The sequence below is a fragment of the Hemicordylus capensis genome, chromosome 17 (genome assembly GCF_027244095.1).
Source record: "Hemicordylus capensis ecotype Gifberg chromosome 17, rHemCap1.1.pri, whole genome shotgun sequence".
Classification (NCBI taxonomy): domain Eukaryota; kingdom Metazoa; phylum Chordata; class Lepidosauria; order Squamata; family Cordylidae; genus Hemicordylus; species Hemicordylus capensis.
In genome coordinates, this window is record NC_069673.1 from 10,534,665 (window position 1) to 10,560,891 (window position 26,227).

A 26,227-nucleotide genomic window follows, 5' to 3' on the forward strand; every position below is an offset into this window, starting at 1 on the left:
CCAGGTTCCCTCTCTGGTATCTCCAGATCGGGCTGGGAGAGACTCCTGCCTGCAACCTTGGAGAAGCCGCTGCCAGTCTGTGTAGGCAATCCTGAGTTAGATGGACAAACTCAGCATATAGCACCTTCCAATGTTCTTATGACCCAGATCGGAGAATGCCCAAGTTACTGGGCTGGTTATCAAGATTGCTAAAATCAGGCAGATTTCTGTGCTTGTGAGAACCTCCCATGGCAGGGCTACCCAGGGTGGATGAGTCAAGCGCCCTCTTACCCTGATCAGCCGGTTGCAAAAACCCATGCACTTCTCCTACTTGGGCCATTGGCACACCCCTACACCACAAGCACTGAGAGCTGTGCCTAGAGCGGCCAACATCTATAAATATGTTAGCCAGAGCCGCTTTGGCGGAGTCGTGTCTGCTTCCTGCTTCTTCGTGGCCAATGGGAGGGCCATGGCTGACGCCGTGAAGCTTTTCCAGTCTGCCAGCAGGCCTGAGGATGCTGGGAATGTTCTCCGATCCTTGGAGGACTTTTCATGGAGCAGCAGGGCTTGCAGCTGCCTATTTCAGCAGTGGGCCAGCTGTGACTGTGTGCCCGCTGGGGTCAGGCGGAGCCGAGCAGAGATGATTATTGTGTGCTGCATGCTAGGTAACATCTTGCTCTTACCAACTTCGAAACAATTGTGAGAACAGGCCAATTATGTAGCTTTGCCCTCCAGCTGTTGAGCTACCCATCCGCCTCAAAAGTGCCCATCAGCCTCAAAAACAAAATATTGTGGCTGAGGCTTATGGGAGTTGTAGTTCAGCAACAGCTGAAGGGCCATGTTGGCCCCCCCACCCCAAACCTTCCTACTCCGAGGAGCTTTACTACCCAGGAATTACTAAGCATGAAGCTGTTTCGGCGCTAACACAGAAAACACTTCCAGACAGCCTTAAATCCTCCCTTTTAATTCATTATGCTGGTTTCACACTGAAGACAACCACCTCTGCATCATCGGGCAGGAACCACGTATATATTAATTTAAAAAAAACACATTTAGCACAATTTACAAGAAGATCATGCAAGCACCTGCCCAAAACTCTCTAAAAGTACACACGCATGGGCACACCCTAGGCTGGAGCTGTTAAATGAAGCTAGCTTTAATTACGCCAATAAGCTGGAAACGTCTGCAAAGTGCCAAGGCTGCTATGCAGATGTTCGTGGCTTTTTAAGACCACAGACTAGATGACCAGTATATAAGTGTTTTGGTACTTTAAAAAACAAACCTATTAAAGCACTGTAATACTTTTTCTGGAGCACTCAGATCAATTCACTTCTCTGTGTAAACCACCCGGAGCCGTTTTTGGAAGGGTGGTATAGAAATTGAATGAATGAATGAATTCACATTTTCTCAGTGCTTACTCAGCCTGGGATTATATCACAGCCTTACACCTGGGATTATACGCTATATAACCTTTAGCATATGAATTGCATTGCTGCAGTGCGAACTTCAAATGGGACAGTGAGGAAACCAGGTAACGTGTATCTTACATGGAAAAACGTCAGTTATTCAGGTTTAAAAACACACCACTACCTTTGTTCTTTGGGGGATATAAGGCACTTGTACTGCAAGAGAGTTTAAGAACAGAAGAGCCCTGCAAGATCAGGCCCAAGGAAGCCCATCTAGTCCAGCATCTGCCAGATACCTCTGGGAAGCTACAGAGCCAGCAGATCAAGGCAGATCTTTTCTGCAATTCAGAGGGACGGACCTACAAGCCTGCAGTACAACAGCTTTCGAAAACAAGTTGCCAGCTTTCGCAATAGCCAAAGGATCAAACCGTGCTTTACTCTATGCACACCCTCAACACCAGTGTTCCCTGGAACATGCCCACCAGCTGTGGTTGATGGACGACTCCCAGAATCCCCAGCTGCAATGGCTTTTGCTTGGGGATTCTGGGAGTCGTAGTCAACATCATCTGGGAATCCCTGTTAAGAGGGAATACTGCTCAACAGTAGCCTGGGTACCGAACTGCTTGTGGCGGGAAGCGGTTTGCATGGGATGGTTGCTGATGTCGCGGAACTGGGGACTGTCACAGAATAAGCACAATTCTGCGACACAGTTCCTGGAGTAGTAGGAAATGCGATGCAGATGGTAGCAATTCTATCCCTCTGCGGTTAAGCAAGTTAACAGGTTAAGGGAGGAGAGCTGGGGTCTTGTGGGAGCGGGAATGCATTGGCGCCTTTGCTAAGCAGGGTCCAGCCTGGTTTGCATTTGGATGGGAGACTACATGTGTGAGTGCTGTAAGACATTCCCCTGCGGGGATGGGGCCACTCTGGGAAGAGCAGAAGGCTCCAAGTTTCCTCCCTGGCAGCATCTCCAGATAGGGATGAGAGAGACTCCTGCCTGCAGCCTTAGAGAAGCTGCTGCCAGTCTGTGAAGACGATACTGAGCTAGATGGACCAAGGGTCTGATTCAGTATATGGCAGCCTCCTACGCTCCTAACCTCAGCCCTCTGCCTGGCATCAACAACTAAGACATCAGGGAGTCCAACTTTCAGCTCATTCCAAGGGAGGGGAGAACTTGCTTGTCCAGAATTTTGCATAATTTGCATCATCACACCCATTGCTCAGCTTTAATAGCTGCCACAATAAAATTTAATTTAATTTAGTTATATCTACCTACATAAACCACTTAGGGAACTTATAAATATCCATCACGGTCAAATTCTTGCACCAGCAGGGGCTAAAACTGGCACACACACACACACACCCCACTCGACACTGACATAGCCACCATCAAGGGCAACACCTTTCCCCTCCCAAGAGCTGGACCTGGTTGGCGATCATTATGATTAAAAATCTATTATTAAATTGTTAAATATTAAATTATTATTTAAAAAAATCCCCTATTAAAAATCTCTGGCTTGACCTCCGTACCTGCCCACTTAATTATCCCACTTAAGGGATAATTCCAGGCCCTGTTTCGTGAACATTTGGCTTTTATTTCTTCACAAAAAATTTTTTTCTGGCCTATTTGTAGGGATAAATGGGAAGGCATATAAGCAGATTTCTCTCACACTTGTTTGCGAAGAACAATTTGCTCCCACCTTCCAGTTTTCTGGCCAGTAAGAGCTAAGGCACTAGGATAACTGACAAGCACGAAGCCCTGGTTTGTATTTACATTTTTTATTTTTTTTAAAAAGTGCAATTCAGTCATTTTAAGCATACTAGTCACCCAAATCTCAGGCAAGGTTTTTTCCCTAGTTCTTGCCTGTTAAATATTGGGAGGGGGGGTCATCTAAGATTCAGAGTCCTCTAATATTTAACCTCTACCTTTTAAGGCACGAGTCTTACATTCAGGGTCACCTTCTGTTCGGATAAATATGGTATTAGGCTACCTTTCTGCCCAGCTATAGGTCTGCCCTCCCCATCAGACTGAAGCCTGAAATGATATCCTCTCCCGATTCCTGAAGATTCTCTCCTGATTCAACGAAAGTATCCAAAAACGCAATCATGGAGGAGGAGTGATCAGAACAGCACTTGCACTTTCCCTAAGAACTGCCTGCCCCTCTCCGGGCAGATGTGTGCTCCAAGATGCGGTAGCAGTTTCCTGCACAGAGCAGCAGGGTTGGTCTAGATGACCTCTTGGGTCCCAACTCCAATGTTCTATGTTTTAATGTGCATCTCTTAAGGCTAACAAAAAAAAATTCAGCATAGAGTCTGCGCTCTTAGGAAGACATACAGCCTGGAAGCAAAAGGAGACTCTCAGAAGCTGCATCAGCCATTTCTTGTCCATCGTGGAGAATGGCAAAGAGTGACCAAAAGAACACACACACACACACACACACACACACACCCATTCCCATGGGGTTGAGCTGAGCTGTCTCTCAGAGGTTCGTGTGTGTACCTTGAATAATATTTTCCGGTGATCATTCCATACGCAAAGCACACACACACACACACAGACTTCTGATCTTCAGAGGCTTAGGGACTAGAAACTCGTTTTTAAACTGAATCGTTTCAGGATGCGGAATTCACAGCAGAGTAACAACTTCCGCTCTTACGTTAAGAGGGCACAGAACACACTCCCAGGCTGGGAGGAAGGGAGGAACCTTCTACCTGCCTATCTAACCAGGTAAGATTGCAGGGTAAAAAGCTGATTAGCTTTTTTAAAATTTGTATTAATTTAATGTATATACAGCCTGACTCCAAATTAGTATACTTAAGTGGCACAGTGGGGAAATGCTGGACTAACAAGCAGAAGGTTGCCGGGTCGAATTCCCACTAGTACTATATCGGGCAGCAGCAATATAGGAAGATGCTGAACGGCATCATCTCATACTGCGCGGGAGGAGGCAATGGTCAACCCCTCCTCTATTCTACCAAAGACAACCACAGGGCTCTGTGGCCGCCAGGAGTCGACACCAACTCGACGGCACACTTTACTTTTTACTGACTCCAAAGACACACACACACACACACACACACACACCTACCTACCTACACCCCTTTTGTTCCAAAGGCACTTGAATCAAGTTTCCCAGGGCTGGTTCTCAGCAGAGAGGGAACCCCATTCGATAATGCTTTTTGGTGATCCAAGCAAGACTAGCAACCCGTGTGCAGGTGAAACTGCTGGTCACCCAAGGAGGCTTTGTGTGTGTGTAGCAGCTGCAGGCTACATCCCACTCACTGGGGCCCCAATCCAGACACAGTTGGTTGTGCTTAAGCCCTATTGTAATGAATGGGGCTTTGGTTTGGTTTATCTTTGTCGACCACCTTGATTTTTTGGGACTTGGGCACAACTAACATTCTGCAGACTGGGATTGTGGAACGCTTCCTCCAACAGCGTAATAGCTCTTGTCCTTTTCTTGAGTGATGACTTCACTAAAAACAAACACCCCGGAATTTCTTTAGGACATCCCAAGTTTAAAACATGGCACATATATGAGAGAGAAAGAGAGAGAGAGAGAGAGAAACTGATTTCCTGACTGTGTCACTATGTCGATAGTTCACTGGAGATATGCTGCCAGTCAGAGGCGACAATACTGGAATAAGCAAAGCAGTGGCCAGACTCCACAAAAGGCAGCTTTGTTGTTTCCGGGACAGCCACAGCTCAGGGAACGGAGCACACGCACCACAAGCAAAAGGTCTCGGGTTCAATCCTGGGCATCTCCAGGAACTTGTTTTATCCCCCGCCCCACCTCCTCCGCCCCCAAAGTAAAGTCATCACTTGGAACTGTTGAAGTTCCAGTGCATTGACCTTCCGCACTCACTTTCCCAATGACCACTAGGGGCATCGGGCTAGAGGCAGTGAGTGAGGGTCCCCTTACCTGTCCCCAATTAGCCTCTATGACCCCTGCCTCAGGTATTTCCTATAGTGAGTCAGTCCTAGTTCATTTCTCCCTGGAGAACAGATGGGAACATCTCTCTCCCCTGCCCTCCTATTCACGATGTAGCTCATAGTTAAGTCTTTCCTATCTCATAGTCTTTCCCATCTCAAATGTACTTAACCTAATAAGTCCGATTTACTTTATACTGCACGACAATCTCCATGCTTGTTCTCGGTTAACTGTAACAATAAGGCTCTGCGATACTTCGAAACTGGAGCGGGCAGCTTCCCCCACTGGTACTTTGCGAAACTGCAGCAGGCGGGCAGCTTCCCCCACTGGTACTTTGCGAAACTGCAGCAGGCGGGCAGCTTCCCTCATTGGTACTTTGCGAAACTGCAGCAGGCGGGCAGCTTCCCCCACTGGTACTTTGCGAAACTGCAGCAGGCGGGCAGCTTCCCTCACTGGTGCTTTGCGAAACTGCAGCAGGCGGGCAGCTTCCCTCACTGGTATTTTGCGGAAACCATCACAAATTACAACAGAATCTGAACTCAAGAAAGAGACAACAGAGGGGAGCTCTGATGCTGATGGAGGAAGACGTCGGCAATGCCAGTCATCAGAACATGGAGGAGAGAGGGTCTGGTAGCTGCAAGTGTGAATCGTCCCCTTTGCTAAGAAGGGCCCACCCTGGTTTGCATTTGAATGGGAGGCTACATGTGAGCGCTGTAAGATCTTCCCCTTAGGGGATGGGGCCACTCTGGGAAGAGCACTTGCTTGCTTGCATGCAGACGGAGCCCAGTTCCCTCCCTAGCAGCATCTCCAAGATAGGGCTGAGAGAGACTCCTGCCTGTAGCCTTGGAGAAGCCGCTGCCAGTCTGTGCAGACACTACTGCACTAGCTGGACCAAGTGTCTGACTCAGTATATGGCAGCTTCCTATGTTCCACCAGCCAGTGATACCAACAGCGCAAGCCCTCTTAGATCAAGGGTGGGGCCCACTTGTGGGTCCTAACCCCCCAGCTGAAGACTAGTGCTGGAGCCTCTTGACCCTCTCCCACATGCATCAGAATGTAGAACTAAGTAATCTGGGGGGCAGAGAGTAGAGACGTCCAGAGAAAACAAAACGGGGGCTCCAAAAACGCTCGGTGTCTGTGGATCACGCAGGATTGCAGCCGGGGGCAGGGGGCTCCTACTCAAAGGGTCCACTTCTCTACCTTTTGCATGGCCCAGCCCCACAGAGCGAGTGGGAGGAACAACCCACTCTGCGCGCAATCCTCCACTGATGGAGAATACAGACACCGCCACGGGTACAAAAATGGCAAATCAGCTGCCAGCAATGCCAGTTTAGCTCCCGGCTTCTCTCCAAGTAGTGTCAAAGGGTTTCCAAGAGGTCTCCTGGCACATCACAACTATTTAGGACTTCTCGGCACTCGTGCACTCAAGGATCAAGGGTGCCAGAGGCAAGAATACTGTGACTTACGGACAGACGGCTGGGACAGAAGCCTGCTGGTTCTTCAACAAGGAAAGAGCTTTATGGCTCAACAGTAAAAACATCCGGGCCTGTAACAAGAGTGCCGGGTACAGTGACGGAGGGCTCACAACAGATTCTCAAATTGGGCAAGAGGTTAAAACGGAAAATTCCAAACGGGCGGCCAGAGGGGAGGTCTTCTGGGCGTCAAAAGTGCAGACACCCCAAAACTCTCAGGAGAGATCCTCTGCCTTAGGCTAGCACCAGAAAGCACCCTAACGGGACCAGATCTCCTTGCCTTTGGATCTCAGCCCTCTAACACATTCAACATGCTAACCACACCACCATGGCTGGGCAAGAGAGACACTCCGAGAAGGCCTCTTCAAGTCATGTTAAGTCCTCCATGCAAAGCAGGCAGGGATTTCCCGCAGACGGCAATGAGTTAACTTACAGGAAGGATGCATTTCCTACGCTCAGGTTTCCACACCAAAAATTAAAACGCAACTCAAGGGAGATCAGCGTCTCGCCCCCGTTTCCGAAGAAACCTGGGGGGCTGCTCAAGTCAGATCCCACCCACCCTGTTCCGGGCGACATCCAAGGAGAGATTATTTTCCGCTTTGTAGTCCTAGGGATGCAGAACAGGACCTGCGTTCGTCAGGTGGAAAGCCTGCCCCACATCCGGAGACTGCGCACTGGGTTGGCTTCGGGAGCCTCGTGGCTTGCCCTTAAAGTTTGGATTTGGGGTTTGATTGGAGCAGGAGTCTCATGTCCAAGAGGGCCTTCTCCAAGTAATGCGCCATCTGGGCTGCGTTGGTCTCGGCGCAGCTGTTGAAGGCCGAGATGGCAAAGTTGATGTGGTCGGCCATGGGGTTGTAGCAGATGCCGTAGCCGTCGGGAACGACAGGGCCGAAGCACATGACGCAGTCAGTCTTGGCGGGGACCTGCGGGGCAAGAAAGAATCTTCTAGCCCGGTCCAGACACTACCCTGGATGTGTGTTGGGGTGCCTAGACATGTGTTTGTGTGAACGCCTGTGTGAAGAACCGACTCCCAGAAATACCGTATTTACCCGAATCGAAGACGACTCCGATTCGATTCGATCTTAATCGAATCGAAGACGATTTAAGGCGACTCCTTTTAAAAGGAGAGGTGAAATACAGGTTATACCTGCATATATGCAGAAGGAAATCCACCCCCATTATCCCCTGCCAGAATAAACTGTAGCAGGGGAAGATGGGAGGTGTAGTCCAGCAACTTGTAGAGTACCACAGGTTTGGGAAGCCCTGGGCTAGGGTTTAGTGAGTTAAACATGGCAAATGAAGATCCACGGCTCCCGATTCGAGGCGGAACATTCTGCACATGCCTAAAGACAACTTGCCATTGGCAATGAGCGTAACCCATTTCAGCTGAGGTCTCTGAACTGCTATACTCAGCCAACAAGTTTATGACTTTGGGTTGGACACCCACCCTCAGCCTAACCTACCTCGCAGGGCTGTTGTGAAGAGAGCACTGGGGGGTGGAAGGAGAGTTGTGTCTGCCATCTTGAACTCCTTGGAGGAAAGTTGGGACCAGAATGTAATCAATAAATAACCCCTGACCCACTGGAAGGACCTCTCTGCCTATTGAGCCAGAGAGCCAGCGTGGTGTAGTGGTTATAGTGCTGGACTAGGACTGGGGAGACCCGAGTTCAAATCCCCATCCAGCCATGAGACTAGCTGGGTGACTCTGGGCCAGTCACTTCTTTCTCAGCCTAACCTACTTCACAGGGTTGTCGTGAGGAGAAACCTAAGTATGTAGTACACGCTCTGGGCTCCCTGGGAGGAAGAGTGGGATAGAAAATGTAAAATAAATAAATAAATAAATAAACAAATAAATAAATAAATAAATATTCAACTCCTGCCATTTTCCAACCACACCTTCTCGAGCACTTCTTCACAGGCAAAAAGGCACAGAAACTGAAGTTTAAAAAGTTAAGTGAAAATAAGGAACTAAAAGTAGAGCGATTGTTTGGTGTCCATTGTTCGGGACCTGGTTCTACAATCATGTGGCTCTCTTGCCAAAGGCTCAGAGCCTGCTCACAGACACGCCCCCCCCAAATACTCCATCACCACTTACCTGGCTGGTGGAGAGGTTGAAATGCATCGCAACCGCGTAGGCGGTATCCATAAAGAGTTCGGGCATGCTGACGAGGTCTTCGATGGCTTGGAGCTTCAGGCCCAGGAGGTGTCGGTCAATCGCGTTCCCTTGAATCGCCTGGAGAGAAGAGAGGGGGGTCAAAGACTCCTGTGTGAAACCCGAGAGAGCTGCTGCCAGTCAGTGCAGACAATACTGAACTATACGGAGCAGGGGTCTGACTCAGCAGAAGGCAGCTCCCTTTGGATCTCGAAGAGCAAATTTTCAGCTCAGAAGCATTCTGCTGTTCTTGCTGTTGCAATACAGGCAACTGCCTTCTACTGAGTCAGGCTGCTGGTGCTTTTAGCTCCGTGTTGTCTGCACTGACTGGCAGCAGCTCTCTAAGGTTCCAGGAAGAAGTCTCTCCCACCCCTACCTGGAGATGCTGCCAGGGACTGAACTGGGGACCTTCTGCATGCCAAGCAGGGGCTCTGTCACTGAGTGAGGCCCCATCTCCTAAGAGGAATATTTCACAGCAGCATAGCCACCCCTCATACATAGCCACCCCTCCAAATGCAAACCAGGGCAAACTCTGCTTAGCAAAGGGGGCAATTCATGCTCACTACCTCACTTTCTGGGGTTGGAGCCAGAGCTCAGTGGCAGACATGCAGAAGGCCCCAGCTCCAATCCCTGCCATCTCCAAGTAGGGCTGGGAAACACCCACCTCAAACCCGAAGAGCTGCTGCCAGTCAGTGTAGACAATACTGAGCTAGAGGGACCAAGGGTCTGACTCAGAAGGCAGCTTCCTATGGCGACAACATTCAACGAAACCATGGTTTTCGCGGGAGCATGCCATCACAGGCAACGATGCTCGATTTTAAAAGAATAGGAGGATTCCAAATTTAAGAGGGACGACCCTTTATTTTCCTCCGGGAAACGTTGGGAGTGTAAGACAATAATACATCTCAGGAGCTGCTTCTCCCCGGGAAGCAGGAGCATCTTGGGGGCCAGCTCCAAGCAAGGAGCAAGCCAGAGAGAGAGACCTCCAAGCACTGCTCCCCAGAGAACCGTGTGAAACGGAAGACCCGTCTGCCCCCATGACGAACGATCCCATCTTGCAAATTATTCAGCCAACACAAATCTTGTAGGCAAGAAGCCAGCGTGGTGGTAACGCGGGGTCTTCAGCCTGGACCGAAACCTTCTTTAACCCACACATGCAACATGGGACCCCACTGTACACACACAGACACACACCACTAATTCTGGGGGCTTTTTTTTTGCTTTCTTTGCCCTCCCTCCATAGTGCACACTGACTAATTCAAAGCAGTCCATTTGTCCTCCCGAGGGAATTCTGGGAACTGTAGTTCTGCTCTCCGAGGCAGATGGGGAAGAAAGCTTTAGCCGAGAAGGAGACCCAAATCCGAATCTCCATTCAGGCATCATCCTGAGTGATTCTGAGCCAGCTGGCATATATGTATCTGCCTGTCTGTCGCACATCCTGGCCAGCCGGCCGGCTCAGAGTCACTCAGGATGATGCCTGAATGGAGATTCGGATTTGGGCCTCCTTCTCTGTTAACACACACAAACACACACAAACCACCCTAAACTACCTCACAGGGTTGTTGTGAGGATCAACATGTACACCATTCTGGGCTCCTTGGCTGGCTGGCTGGCTGTGGGATTTTGATTGATTAAGTCGATGTCGACTCTCAGCAACCAAATAGATAGATTCTTAGTTCAGCCGAGGAGAGGTCAAAGTGGACCTCTCCAGGTATTCAAATGAGGAATGGGAAAGTGCCCCAATCACTGTTCAGAAGAGGGCTGGGCGCCCATTGGACAGTTCAGGTACCTTCTGGACCAGTTAAAAGGCTCAGGTTGTAAGCGAATGGCAACGAGGCCTGAGTGCACCAAGAAAGCGGATTGGTGGGGCAGTCTGGCCAGAGGGGCATAAAAGGCCAGAGCTTGCCCACAGTTGGGGTCAGAGTCTTCGGCTGGAGGAAGAGCTGGTTGGGCAGCAGGAGAGAGGAAGAAGACAGAAGAATCATCCAAGCAGGAGCTGAAGGCTTTTGAGAGCTGAAGGGAAAGAGCTCCTTGAAAGGACATCAGGGAGTCCTGTCAGTTGTGAACAGGCAGAAGGTGGGGTGGGGTGGGGGGAGAGAGCAAGTCTCCCCCTCAGAGAAGCAGTTGCTCCCCTTTCTATTTCAGAAATCTGCCGGGCCCAGTTGGGCTACCCAGAAATGCACTTGACCCTTTCAGTGCTCCCTCTTCTCCCTCCACCCCTGTTGCTGCCATTGGGGGAAAGAGACATAGGAAGAACATAGGAAGCTGCCATATACTGAGTTAGACCATTCGTTTATCTAGTTCAGTATTGTCTTCACAGACAGGCAGCAGCTTCTCCAAGGTTGCAGAGGCAGGAACCTCTCAGCCCAATCTTGGAGATGCTGCCAGGGGGGGGACTTTGAACCTTCTGCTCTTTCCAGAGCAGCTCCATCCCCCTGAGGAGAATATCTTACAGTACTCACACTTCTAGTCTCCCATTTGTATGCAACCAGGGCGGACCCTGCTTAGCTAAGGGGACAAGTCATGCTTGCTACCACAAGACCAGGCCTTACTATTACTATTATTGCTAATACTAAATTAATTACTGTATTTACCTGAATCCAAGACTAGGTTTTTTCAAAGTTCTTTGATGTTAGAAATCCAGGGGTCATCTTAAATTACTCCTCGAGAGGGAGCCAGTGTGCAGTGCAGTGCAGTGGTGAGAGTGCTGGACTAGGACTGGGGAGACCTGAGTTCTAATCCCCATTCAGCCATGATACTATCTGGGTGACTCTGGGCCAGTCACGTAACAGTCAGCCTAAACCACCTCATAGGGTTTCTTGTGAGGATAATCACCACCATGCACTGGGCTCCTTGGAGGAAGAATGGGATATAAACATGCTTTTTTAAAAATCCAGAATCCGCTTCCTTTCAAGTAAATGCAGGCATAACCATATTTAAGCTCTATTTTTAAGGGATTCTCACAGAGGAAAGGGAATAGGATGCTTTCCTGTCCCCAAAGGACTCTTGGTCTAAAAAGTAATAGAAGCTAGACCACCCACTGGAGAAATGCTGTGCTGGGCTTGGATAAGGAAAGTTGCTCTCCCCCTACTAAATATAAGAAAACCATCACTTTGAAAGATGCCTCGTTGCTCAGCAGGGATCAGGTTACATAAGAAGCTGCCTTATGTAACTGCCAAGTCAGACCACTGGTCCATCTCGCTCAGTACTGTCTACTCTGACTGGCAGCCACTCCAGAGTTTCAGATGGCTCTTTCCAAGGTCTACTTGGAAATGTTGCCAGGAATTAAACCTCGGACCTCCTGCAGTCAAAGCAGATACTTTCCCACTGAGTTGCAGTTCTTCAGAACAGATCAGCCAAGTCGGGGTCCTGAATGCATAATGATTACTCTGTGTGTGTGTGTGTGTGTGTGTGTGTGTGTGTGTATGCGCGCACGTGTGTGCGTGCACAGAATGAGAAGGCTGGACCAGAGAGAAGACTGCAGATAGGACATGAGGCTGACACCTAGTTCTGAGGCTGGACCAGAGAGAAGACTGCAGATAGGACATGAGGCTGACACCTAGTTCTGAGGCTGGACCAGAGAGAAGACTGCAGGTAGGGCATGAGGTGGAAACCTAGTTCTGAGGCTGGACCAGAGAGAAGACTATATGTAGAGCAAAAGCCTGAAACCTAGTTCTGAGGCTGGCCAAGGGGAGGTGCTTAGGGTTAGACTAGGGTCTATTGTGCTGGGGCGAATTTTGAAAACTATAGGAGGAATATTATTTGGCTTGATAACTAACTGGCAGAGAGGGCTGCCAGTTTATCTAGCCAGGGCTGCTCAACTTCGGCCCTCCTGCAGACGTTGGCGTACAACTCCCACTGTGGCTGGGGATTTTATGGGAGTTGTCCAAAAACAGCCGGGTGGCGGGATGGGGCGGGGCGATTTGAGCAGGCCTGAAGCAATTACTTTCACTTGGTCACTGTTCTGCAGGGAACCTTGCACTTCCACCCCCCACCCCCATTTGAATTTCGCCTTTGGAAGCACAATACAAAATGCTAAGTAATTATTATACCCTCTCGCTTTCTCAGTCACATTAGAAAAACGAAATGAAATTGCACAGATGTGTCCAGCTCAGGAAAAATGTCAATCTTCTGTATTAGTATTTTGATGGTACTCCACTATCTATTTCCAAAAGAGCTGGAAATGTTACGCATGCATCCTTATGGATGCAAAACTGGAGCACTTGCAAGCAGAGGGAGGTATCTGCAAATCTGGGGAAAACTTCAGATATATCAGTTTCAGAAAATCTGAAGAAAAAACACACACACCCTAAAACCCCTCCAAAACGGCCCAAATGGAACTCAATGGAGCGGAATGTTCATAGACTCTGTGGCAGTTAAGAGACAACCAGGTGGGAGCTATGGAACTCACAAGCTATGGAACTCAGTGGCGACAAGGGAATAAAGAGAGCAGGGAAATTCTCAGCTTGACGAATGCCCCCTCCAGACAGTCACAACCCCTTCTGCTTTGGAGGAAGAAAGGTGCTTAAAACTTTCACCATGCCTGGGCACAGGCTCGTGTTAACACATGCATGCCAGGGATATACAGCAACATTTTATTGCAGGCCCATACTTGTCTCAAATATAAACTCACAATGCTTTTTTTTAAAAAAATTAAAGGTAAGGATATTGACAAAGAATTTAGGTTGAGACACTCACCTGATCAGTATAGGACCGATGGGCCTGTGTAGCTCTCCTTAGCAGTTCGACTTTTTCTTGGTCCTAAGGAGGAGGGAACGGTGGTTAAGTCTGCAAACTATTTCAACCACCAAGGTGCATAAATGGAGTTTCTAAAGCTGCCCCAGATCTGCACTGACTGTCTCCACTGAGATCATCTCCGGGACAAGTTTATTTAGCATAAAAAGTGTTTTCCCCACCTATTTCTGGCAGTTCCAGGCAGCTTATAATACCAAAAAGAAAGAAAGATTAAAAACAAGAATAATGTGCAACCAAAAACTGATCAATAATGCACATGTACACAAACACAGAGAGAGCGAGAGCGAGAAAGTGCAATGTTTTCTGCAGCTAGGGACACACAGGCTATCATTATTAATTTCAAGAAAGTCAGAAGTGGCTTGACAGAGGCTTAGTTTCCCATGGTGTATATACGTTTGCCCTGCTGTCATCACTGATCACTGATCACTTGACACCACACAAAAACCTGCACGGCCTGCTTAGCCTAAAGTAAAAGGGAGGTGAATGAAAGCACAATGAGTCCCCACCTCTTTCAAACCGCCTTCAGCTCTCTAAACCCAACCAAAGCTGGCTGGAATTGTTTTGTGGCTGGAGGGGGCCGTAGCTCAGTGGAAGAGCACCTGTTTTGCATGCAGAAGGTCCCAGGTTCACTCCGGGGCAGCATCTCCAGGTAACACTGGGAGAGACGCCTGCCTGAAGCCTCGGAGAAGCTGCTGTCAGCCAGTGCGGAAATACTGAGCTTGATTTACCAATGGTCTGACTCAGTATAAGGCAGCTCCCTGTGTCACTTTTTCGTTGTTTATCTTCCCCCCTCCTTTAGCGACACTTTTTCTCCGAGACACAGATAATCAATTGCTATAAGAGAGACGGCACATATGAAGCTGCCAGACCGAGTCAGACCTTTGGTCCACCCACCTGAATAGTGTCTACACTGACTGGCAGCAGCCCTTCGGGATTTCCAACAGGTGTCTTTCCCAGACGCTGCCAGGGATTGAACCTGGGACCTTTTCCATGCCAAGCAGATGCTCTACCACTGTGCTATGGCCCTTCTCCAAAGCATCAGTAAGAAAAGCATAGAGAAGCAAGGAGGGGAAAACATGGCAAGGGGCGCTACAATCCCTTCCCGTTTTTCCTGCCATCGCGACGGGAGCCTCTGGGATTGTCAAAGTGAGAGTGAGAGCATGCTTTTCATGTGGCAAGGGTAAGCGATAGCCAGGCTCCGAGAAACCAGACCTACATTCTAGCTAGGTTTTCGGTCGGCCGCAAGGTACACAAAAGATCCTTTCAGCATCACACGCAAGGATCTGCCCAACTCTGAGACTGTATCAAAGGTGGGCCAAGGTGTCCTCTCGCCTCCCACCTGCTTATTCAGATCGTCCATCGCCTGCACAAACTTGAGCGAGTCCACGGAGGCAGAACGGATCGTGTCTGTCCGACCTAGGCGGAACATGCGGAGCGAGGCACTCTCGTATGTGGCACAGGCCTGACCGTACATCCTAAAAGGAAGGGGAGAAGAAAGCGGTTACACACACACACACACACACACACACACGATCAGAACTGGTACTTCTGATGAGAGATTCATCTTCGATCAGGGCTGAAGGCTCATGAAGGTCCCAGGTTCATGAAATGTCCTCAGCATTTCCAGGGAGTTGTGGGAAAGATCTCTGCCTAAAACCCTGGAGAAGCTGCTGCCAGTCTGTGTTGACAATACTGAGCTAGATGGACCAAGGGTCTGACTCAGTAGATGGCAGCTTCTTATGTTCTTATATTTACCGAAATCCAAGATTAGGGTTTTTCCCCCCAAGTTCTTTGGTGTTAGTAATCAGTGGGGGGTGGGAGGTCATCTTAAAATTTAGAGTCCTTTTCCTTTTAGGTAAATACAGATATAACCTGTATTTAACCTCTGCTGTACCCCCACCCCCACCTCACCCCACCCCACCCACCGCAGTGGGTCAGCTTTCCAATCAAATCAATCCTTATTATCATCATAGACCAGCATAAAAGGACAGGGGAAAGATAAAGCATAAAAAGGCATTAGAAGGACTGCATTAAAAAGTTATAGAAAAAAGGCATATAAAATCATACAGGGACATCGATACGCAAAATAAAAGTGTTGTCACTTTAAGGCGTGTTGAGGCGAGTCCATAAAGTTGGGCAAGAGGATCAGCTTAAATTCAGAGTTGTCTACTATTTGGGTAAATACAGGACATGTACACAGCCATGACTGTCAAGAGCTGGCATAGTGCGGTGGTTAGAGTGTTGGACTAGGACCGGGAAGACCCGAGTTCGAATCCCCAGTCAACCATGAAACGCACTGGGTGACTCTGGGCCAGTCATGTCTCTCTCAGCCTAACCTACCTCACAGGGTTGTTGTGAGGATAAAAATAAGCATGTACGCCGCTCTTGAGTTCCTCGGAGGAAAAGCGGGATACAAGTGTAAAAATAAATACGTAAAATAAAATAAGAGATGCACGTGTATGATATTGCTCTCATAACAGCCACAGCTGAGTGGGAGAGCATCTGCTTGTATGCAGAAGGTCCTAGGTTCAGTCTCTGGCAGCATCTCCAGGTAGGGCTGGGAAAGACCCATCCCTGAAGACTTGGAGAGTTGCTGCCAGCCAGTGCTGGCAATCCTGAGCCAGATGGACCCAGGGGCGGCCTTCTGACCATCGCTTACCTGTAATAGGCCAGCTGCAGAGCAATCTGGATAAAAGCATCTGGACTGATCTTCTCGGACTTGGGGAAGTTCTTCCCAAACTGGTGGAAGACGAACACACTGACGTCCAGGTCTTGGACCATGCTGCAAAGGGACCAGAGAAGGGAGAGGCCACTTGCCAGGTGACTGACGGCAACAGAGCGGGACTGGCAAGTGACGTCACCACGGCCGCCTGTTCCGACTGATGTTCAGCTTGGTTCCTCAAGAGGACTAGTGCAATGAGTAGCCCTTTGGGATATCTCAGACCACCTCTCTTTTCTCCGCATCTGGAAACCGGATGCAGAGAATCCTCCAAATGCCTGTTGGACGACTGTTGGACTACAACTCCTATCATCCACAGTGGCCGGGGATGATGGAAGTTGTAGTCCAACAACATCTGGAGGCTTTGGGGGACCCCTGTCCTTAAACATTTCTAAATGCCACTGAGCCAGCATTTTTGTAACCATTGCGCGTTCTAAAAACAAAATGCATTTTTAGGAAGCGAAAGGCAAGATTTTGGGACTCTCTATCAGATGTCCACTTTCCATCGTGCGGCATCATCGTGGGCAAATATCTTGAGGAAAGGACTTCCCCCTCCAACCCCTGCCCCTCCGATACTCACATGTTAAGATTTTGCTTTGCTTTCTCAATGTCATTCTTTATTTCCGGGGTGATGTTAAAGCGCAGCTTTTTCGGCATCGGCAAAGGAATCATGGGCGATCTCACCAATTCTGGTTTCTTCCTGCCCGGGGACAGCAATGGTGCAGAGTTAAGTCCCAGGTAGGACGTTTCCAACTTGAAAGAATACGCAAAATGATCTGTCCAACACTCTTGACAATTCTGTCACTCCCCTGCCCGCCCCAATGCAATTTCTGCATCAAGGCCACCCAAATTCTGAATTTGCAAAGATTCATTTGCTATTATTTATTCTGCGTCCAAACACAAGGGTGCAATTCAGTGGCAGACCACCTGCTTTGCATACAGAAGGTCCCAAAACGGCTGCCAGTCAGAGCAGGCAAGACGCAGAGCAGCCAAAAGTCAGACTCAGCAGGAAGACCGCTTCTATCATTCAAAACCACATTTATGGAAAGAAAGGAAAGCAGGAAGGAAGGAAAGAAGGAAACAAAGAAAAAAGGGAAACAAAGAAAAAAAGGGGAAAAAGGAAAAGGAAAAAAAGGAAAAAAAGGGAAACAAAGAAAAAAAGGGAAACAAAGAAAAAAAGGAAAGAACCATACGTGTATTCCACAACGTGATCCAGCAGGGCAACTATGGGGGGCCCCTCCGAGGCCGCATGTTCGTACACCAAGCCGCAGGAGCCATCCTCAGCCACGATAAACTAAAGGGCAAAAGAGATAGTGAGTGAGGAAAGGTTGCACTGAGTGAACATGAATCATAACACGTCCGAGCCGGAAGGGACCTGGGAGGTCTTCTAGCCCAACCCCGTGCTCAGCGCAGGAATCTGCAACAGCATCTGACAGGTGGCCTTCCAGCCTCTGTCGGCAAACCTCCGGCAAAGGAAAGCCCGCCACGGCATGAGGCAGGCAGTTCCACCGTCCAACGGCTCTCAGAGTCAAGAAGTTCTTCTTAATGGCTGGCTTAAATCCGCTCCGATGTCAGTTCAACCTACTGGTTCTATCCCTCAGGAGCAACAGAAACCAAGTCCAGGCCCCTTTGCTAAGCAGGGTCCACCCTAGTTTACATTTGAATGGGGGACTTCATGCAAGAGCACTAAGGTATTTCCCTGAGGGGATGGGGCAGCTCTGGGAAGATGATCTGCCTGCTTGCAAGCAGAAGACCCCAAATTCTCCCTGGCATCTCCAAGCCTGAAACCACAGAGAGCTGCTGCCAGTCTGTGCCAACAATACTGGGCTAGACGGACCAAGGGTCGGACTCAGTACATGGCAGCGCCTGATGTCCTGTTCCAGCATGCTCTTCGATCTCCCCGTCCAGCAAGACCCACCTGCAGGGTTTTGTCAAACCAACGGTTCCCGCTGTTCCAGCGGCTTCCTCCGCCATGCAACATCTGGGCGGCCACACGGCTCCTGTAGATATCATCCGAGACCCGGGGCATGGGCGCATCCAGGCAGACAGTGAAAATGCTCTTCTCAATGGTGCGCACGGACTCCTTGTTCGTCTTGTCTGCCACCAAGGTGGGGAAAACAGCCGGTCAGTGCCGTGTGCTGGGAAGCCAGAACTGAAGCCCCTCCCCACCTCCGTCCAGATGCTGGACTACAACTCCCCTAATCCCCGACTACTGGCCCCCATGGCTGGGGGTGATGGGATTTGTAGTCCCCAAAAAGCTGGAGGACCAAGGTTGTGCAGAGCACTGGATTATGACTGGGGAGACCCGAGTTCAAATCCCTCCTCAGCCCATAAAACTCACTGGGTGACTCGGGGCCAGCCACTTCTCCCTCAGCTTCACCTACCTCACAGGGTTGTTGTGAGGATAAGTCAGAGCACTGGTCCATCTGGCTCAGTGTTGTCTACCCTGACTGGAAGCAGTGTTTTAGGCAGGGGTTTTTCCTCAACCCTACCCGGAGATGCCGGGGGTTGCACCAGGGAACCTTCTGCATGCCAAGAAGGTCCCCCGTCTCTGGCGGGGGGCCCCTTCCCAATATAGGGAGCTGGGTTCTACTGAGGCAGATTATCAGTGCAGAATATCCGTCTAGCGCAGGGTTGTCAACACTGACTGGCAGCAGCCCCCCCAGGGTTTCAGGCAGGGCTCCTTACCAGATGCCAGGGGACCTTCTGGAACTGGTCTTGTGGCCGCAGGCATGAATGGTCTCATTTGCTAAGCAGGGTCCACCCTGGTTTGCATTTGAATGGGAGACTTCATGCGAGACCACTGTAAGATATTCCCCCGGGGGATGGAGCCGCTCTGGGAAGAGCACCTGCACACTTGCGTGCAGAAAGATCCACATTCCCTGCCTGGCAGCATCTCCAAAATAGGGCCGAGAGAGACTCCTGCCTGCAGCCTTGGAGAAGCCGCTGCCAGTCTGGGAAGACAATACTGAGCGAGGTGGACCAAGGGTCTGACTCAGTATATGGCAGCTTCCTATGGCTGCAAATCCAGTGCTCTACTATGGTCTACAGTCCTTTCCCAACTAAACATGCATAGGAAGATGCCTTCTGCTCCGCCAGACCCTCGGTTAGGATCATCAGCACAGACTGGCAGCAACTCTCCGAGGTTTCAGACCGACAGCAAACCTGCATACCAAGCAGATGCTCTTCCACTGAACTACGGCCCCAAACCCTGCATTTCTCACTATCACAGGAACGTCGGAAGGTGCCTCATATGGAGTCTGACCCTCGGTCCGTCCAGCTCAGTATTGCCTGCACTGGCTGGCAGCAGCTCTCCAAGGCAGGGTTTCTTAACCATGGGCCTCCAGATATTGCTGGACTACAGCTCCCATCATCCCCAGCCACAAAGGATATGGCTGGGGATGATGGGCGCTGTAGGCCAGCAACATCTGGGGGCCCACGGTTAAGAAACCCTGCCCCAAGGCTTCAGGCAGGACGCATTCTTGGCCCCACCTGGAGACGCTGCCAGGGAGTGAACCTGGGACCTTCTGCGTGCAAAGCAGATGCGCTACTGCTGAGCGACGGCTCACGAGCGGCGGCAGGCGACTGGGGCTAGCAGACAAAAACCCCAACCCCGTCCCAGTTCCGGAGGCCAAGCGAGCTACCTTTGATGAGGTTGTTGTAGGCCTTGGCCCAACTGTTGCGGTGGTTGGTGGTCAAGATGCCGATCGGCTCCTTGTTGGTCTGGAGGGAGGTGTTCCAAATCTTCTCCAGCTGGATAAAGATCTGGTCGGTGGTCAGGGGGCTTCCGTCGCTGTTGTACACGTCCAGCTCAAAGAACTGGGGAGAGGAAGGGGAGAGGAGAAGCGGGGTGAAGAAGAGGCCCGGATGGCAGCGGAGGAGAAATTGGATTTAAAGATGGCAAAACTTAAGAGGCACCCCCGATAATGCTGGCACCTCAGTCTCGGCTGCCGGGGGGCGAATGAGACGCAACTTGTATCCGGTCATTGGCACCGGGGTACGTACTAGCTTCCCTCCGCTGTAAACGGCATGTGTGGAACATAGGAAGCTGCCATATACTGAGTCAGACCATTGGTCCACCTAGCTCAGGATTGCCTACACTGACTGGCAGCAGCTCTCCGAGGTTTCTGGAAAGAGTCTCTCCCAGCCCTACCTGGAGATGCTGCCAGGGAGGGAGCCGGGGATTTCTCGATACAAAGCAAATGCAGTTCCACTGAGCTACGGCCCTATCCACCAACATGGGGAAACAATGCCCTTTCAGACTTACAGGCTACAAAGGGAACTGCCACCTGAGTCCGGCTATTGGTCCATCTCGCTTAGTACTGTCTACTCTGACTGGCAGCGGCTCTCCAAGGTTTCAGGCAGGGGTCATTCCCAGGAGATGCTGCCAGGGATTGAACCCAGGGTCTTCTGCAGGCAAAGCCCTAACACTGAGCCGTGGGCCCACCCGCTAAGGAGAATCTGACAGCAGAGAGTGCTCACATGTTAGGGTGGGAAAGCCTATTCTGGTTTTCCAAATCCGGGTGTCTAATTTGCATATTATGTAAAAGAGGTTGAACATAATTTCTGAGCACATTTTGCTCCATCACTCTGCTTCTACAAGGGCTAGAGCTTAGCTTTAAAAAAAAGAAAAGAAAGCTGAAATCTGGGCAAATCTGAGGGGGCCAAGCAATCAGGGCTGGATGCTTAAAATCCGGATAAGAACCAGAATTCCGGGAGGCATGGCCACTCTATCACAAGCATCGCATCTGGATTTCCCAGATGTTGTGGACTACAACTCCCAGAATGCCCGCACAAAAGCCACTGCAGCTGGGGATCCTGGGAGTTGTAGTCGACAACATCTGGGAATCCCTGTTAGAGGGAACCCTGGTTGTCACCCATCCAAATGCAAACCAGGACAGGCCCCGCTTAGCAAAAGGGGCACGTCAGGCCCGCTGCCACAAGACCAGCTCAGACGTACATGGCTTCCCCATTTAATCGAGTCTGGCTCAAGCCGAGGGGCACCGCCCTACCTGGAAGTTGTGGACCACAGTGATGTGGGTCGAGGGTTTCTTTCCTTTGGCATAGTTCACGACGGAGTCCCGTTTGGGGCCGGGAATGCGGCAGGAAGAGAGGATTTGGTAGTACTGGTTCATGCAGAGGGGTCTGCCGCCAAGAAACTCCACAGGAAGCGTCTCGCTGGGGGGAGAAAAGTGGGGTTTCAAAATGGTGGCTGGAGACCCACATTTACCAGAGCTGGGGAGCTCAGAGATAGAATCCATGATTACGAGGAGGGGGGAGTCAGTGCAGTGTAGTGGTTAGAGTGTTGGACTAGGACCGGGGAGACCCGAGTTCAAATCCCCCTTCAGCACTGAAACTCACTGGCTGACTATGGGCCAGCCCCATCTCGCTCAGCCTGACCTACCTCACAGGGTTGTTGTGAGGATAAACATCACCGTATAGGATAAACATAACCCTGGGCTCCTTGGAGGACGAGCGGGATAGAAATGTAAAAAGCAAAGCAATTAAAAATAAAAATAAAATAAACTTGGGAACCCAGATTCTCAGCCCTATACACACGTTCCAGATTCTACACTTGGGCAGGAAACTCCAAGAGTCCATGAGCCACCTAGGGTGGGGTTGGTGGTGGGTTGGTTCCATCTCAGGGGACAAGAGCCCAGTGTGATTTCTGACCAGGTCTACACCTGCAGAGATGGAAACGAGGTGATAGCATTGGAAGACTTCAGCTTTCAATGCGTTCTCATGTTTTTATAGTCCTGCCCATCAAGCCCACAGTGGCCAAATTTGCAGTGTTGTTTTAAAAGCTTTTAGAAGCTCAAAACACACAAGAACGACGGTAGAATTTTATTGGTGGGGTTGGAGGAATGGAAATGGACACAGGCAGGAATGTCCTCCCAAGTTTACTCCACGAAAAGATCACAACCACTTGTTCCAGACCAGAAGAGAGCTGGTCTAGTGGTAGCAAGCAGGACTTGTCCCTTTAGCTAAGCAGGGTCCACCCTGGTTGCATATGAATGGGAGACTTGATGTGTGAGCACTGCAAGGTATTCCCCTGAGGGGAGGGAGCCATTCTGGGAAGAGCAGAAGGTTCCAAGTTCCCTCCCTGGCTTTTCCAAGATAGGGCTGAGAGAGATTCCTGCCTGCAACCTTGGAGAAGCCGCTGCCAGTCTGTGAAGACAATACTAAGCTAGATAGACCAAGGGTCTGACTCCGTATATGGCAGCTTCCTATGTTCATTGTTACTCTAGCCCAGGGGTTCCCAACCTGGTGTCCTCCAGATATTGCTGAACTACAACTCCCATCATCCCCAGCCACAATAAACTGGAACTGGGAATGACGGGTGTTGTAGTTATACTCTAGACGTTGCTGGACAAGTTGAAAACCTCCACCCTAACCCTTTCCTCTTTGCAGAAAACAACACACACACACACACACACACACACACACACACACACACACACACCTCTTTTCCTCCTTGCAAAACCAAAGAGGAACCTTTTCCTCTTTGCAAAACAAAAAACAAAACAAAACAAACCACAAACAAAAAAACAACCACCACATAACAACACACACCTCTGCCCTAACCCTTTCCTCTTTGCAAAGATGACTGCAATTCTACCCAAACTGTTTAGGGGTCGGGATAAGGAAAGAGCGATAATGCTTAGAAAGCTGAAAGCGCAACCATGCAATCGCCTCTTTTCCATCTCTAAGGGGGCAGATTTTGCAAAAAAATCACTAAGAGTTTTCATCTCCTGAGATCGTAGCAATGGCCAAGATTTGTGGGCCTGGCTCAGGCGTGACCTTGTTCAAAATTAGATTTAAAAAAACCAGAAAGGAAGCAGCAAGCCGTCATGAAATGCCCCCAACTTACTTGTCAATCATCGTTTTGAAGTGCAAGGCTCCCTCGATCAACTTCGCTGCAAACCTGGGAAAGCCAGAGATCAACAGAGCAGGTTTTAAAATCGATCACTGCTGGCGAAGGAAAGGACCCCCTTTAGATATCATCTTTCGTTTCCACTTCCTTCAATACTGAGCAGAGTCAAAATGGTCTCCAGAAATTAACCAAGACACCCTTAAATTCTCAACCTTGCTGATAAAAATCGAGAGTCCCAGATATCTAATCTGGGGATTCTCAAACTTGGGTCCCTAAACATTGTTGTACTACAACTCCCATCATCCCCAGGCATAACAACAACAACAACAACAACAGTAATAATTCGATTTCTAATGACAGGAGGCCATTTTCTTTATTTATTACATTGGTACACTGCCCCAAACTGCCATCTCTGGGTGGTTTACAGCAACATAAAAACAAATTAAAATCTCAACACAATTTAAAACCACAAGTCTAGTTTTAAAAAAAAATTGGGTGAATAAATTTATTTATTTATTTGATTCTTTATTCAATTTCTATACCGCCCTTCCGAAAATGGCTCAGGGCGGTTGACACAGAGAAATAACAAATAAATAAATTTGGTTATCTGGGGACTGCTGTAGTTGATTAACGGACAAATTGAATGTATGTCTACTCAGAAGTAAATCCCATTGTGTTCAAAGGGGCTTTACTCCCGGGCACAGAACTGCAGTTGCATTTACTGATTTTATGTCTGCAATTCTAAACACGTCGAGGAAACTCCATTGAAGTACAGAGCACCCTAATCGTTTTAATCCATTGAACTAAAGAGTAAGCACCATCAAATTTAGTGGGATTTACTTCAGAGTAAACACAGGCGTAGTGTGTCAATATTTCAGCCCTACCTTGATTTATTATTTTACTGGCTGCACGGTGATTGTGAAAAACATCTATACACCGTTTTCCGACACAAAAGCACCTCCCCTAGCAAAAGGAATCAGGAAATGCCCCTCTGTCCCATATACGATCTTTCAAATAGGTTCGGGGGCTCAACCCCAGCACAGACTCAGCTCTGAGTCCTTGACCTGCTGGCAAAGCCATTACAAAAGAGGAAAGGATCTCTCTTTTATTCCACGATCTCCTTGGTCTTTCCTGGGATTGGCGGGTTATTTTTAACCCCGCTGGTGAAGAACTGAAGCAAGGGACGCTGGGCAAGTGTGGGAAAGGTGATCTTGTACAAAGGTCAAAGCGTTTCGCTGCTGGCATCCATGCTTAATCGCCAGTGCAGAGATCAGCTTGGATAGGTACAAAGGATGAGATTGAATCGCCACCCGGGTGTGTCTAGAACGGCAGCTGAACTGCATTTTACTTCTCTCTCTTTGCAGTGAGAATATGCACATCTTTACATATCTCCCTTACAGGATGGAGCCGCTCTGGGAAGAGCAGAAGGTTCCCAGTTCCCTTCCTGGCAGCATCTCCAAGATAGAGCTGAGAGAGACCCCTGCCTGAAACCCTGGGGAAGCCGCTGCCAGTCTGTGAAGACAATACTGAGCTAGACGGACCAAGGTTCTGACTCAGTATATGGCAGGTTCCTAGGTTCCTATCTTCAGTGCGTGCATTCAACATTTATTTATTTGTTATTTCTCTGTGTAAACCGCCCTGAGCCATTTTTGGAAGGGCGGTATAGAAATCAAACGAATGAATAAATAAACAAACAAAAATTCTCTTTCACAAGCTAGGCCCTCTTTTTTTTTAAAAAAAATTCCTTGACACAGAATTTGCAGAACTGTTTCCAGATAATTGGTCACAGAAGCACCTTTTAAAGTCTTGCGGTAACAAGCATGAATAGTCCCATTTACTAAGCAGGGTCTTCCTTGGTTTGTATTTGGATGGGTGACTACATGTGAGCACTTTCTGCTGTAAGCTATTCCCCATAGGAGATGAGGTGGTAGCTCAGTGGTGGAGCATCTGCTTGTATGCAGAAGGTCCCAGGTTCTCTCCCTGGCAGCATCTCCGGGCAGGGCTGGGAAAGACTCCTGCCTGAAACTGTGGAGAGCTGCTGCCATTCAGGGCTGGGAAATACCCACCTGAAACCTTGGAGAGCTGCTGCCAGTCAGTGTAGGCAAAAGGTGAGCTTGAAAGGTGAGCTTTGACTCAGCAGAAAGTGGCTTCCAACATAACACATACAGCCATGGCAGCTAACAGCCGCTGACACACACTTCAAAAAAACAATACTTATGCAATCATAGGGACTAGAAACTTCACAAGCAACTTCACAATTGCTTTACAAAACAACAGGCCATTTGCCCATGATTACCTAAGCTGCCCTTGGCGATCCAGAAAATCCTGCTTGGGCAATACGACTCCTGGACTTGAATGAACCACCACAGGCAGACGGTATTCTAGGTATGCCGTTTTCAACCACCAATCGGAGAGCTGGGCAAGGCAAGGAGAAGAGATTAGTCGCTCAAGTCAGCCTGGAAGAGAGCCGGTCTTCGGGTCGCAAGCTTGAACTGCCCGTTTGCTAAGCTGGGTCCACTCTGGTTTGCATTTTAATGGGAGACTATTTTATTTAAACTATTTCTATACTGCCCCAAACTTGCGTCTCTGGGCGGTTTACAATTAAAGCCATTTAAAACATTAAATCAATTAAAAATTAAAATGATTTAAAAGATTAAAACTTTTAAAACCCAATATTAGAAATTAAAACCATAAATCTAATTAAAAGACTACACATGGCACGGCAAGGTATTTCCCTTAGGGGATGGAGCCACTCTGGGAAGAGCATCTGAATTCAGAAGGTTCCCAGTTCCCTCCCTGGCGGCATCTCCAAGATAGGGCTGAGAGAGATTCCTGCCTGCAGCCTTGGAGAAGCTGCTGCCAGTCTGTGAAGACAATACTGTGTTAGATAGACCAATGGTCTGACTCAGTATATGGCAGCTTCCTATGTTCCACTCTGAAG

General features: G+C 49.2%; 1 protein-coding gene across 2 annotated transcripts in view; it reads right to left on the reverse strand.

Moving 5' to 3' along the window:
• Positions 1-922: 922 nt before the first annotated feature.
• The window catches only part of CRAT (carnitine O-acetyltransferase), a 29,469-nt gene continuing 4,164 nt past the window's right edge, over positions 923-26,227 (reverse strand). Inside the window, exons 3-14 of one of the 2 annotated variants that reach the window (XM_053282359.1) lie at positions 25,583-25,701; positions 23,284-23,337; positions 21,425-21,590; positions 20,057-20,231; positions 18,331-18,509; positions 17,606-17,706; positions 16,993-17,112; positions 16,353-16,475; positions 15,033-15,168; positions 13,637-13,699; positions 8,882-9,019; positions 923-7,709 (exon numbers count right to left, since the gene is read on the reverse strand). In XM_053282359.1, the coding sequence (XP_053138334.1) occupies positions 7,494-7,709; positions 8,882-9,019; positions 13,637-13,699; positions 15,033-15,168; positions 16,353-16,475; positions 16,993-17,112; positions 17,606-17,706; positions 18,331-18,509; positions 20,057-20,231; positions 21,425-21,590; positions 23,284-23,337; positions 25,583-25,701 (1,590 nt within the window). In that variant the 3' untranslated portion in view covers positions 923-7,493. Of the gene's footprint in view, positions 7,710-8,881; positions 9,020-13,636; positions 13,700-13,854; positions 13,878-15,032; positions 15,169-16,352; positions 16,476-16,992; positions 17,113-17,605; positions 17,707-18,330; positions 18,510-20,056; positions 20,232-21,424; positions 21,591-23,283; positions 23,338-25,582; positions 25,702-26,227 lie in introns of those variants that run through there. The other variant, XM_053282360.1, reaches the window with a different exon arrangement.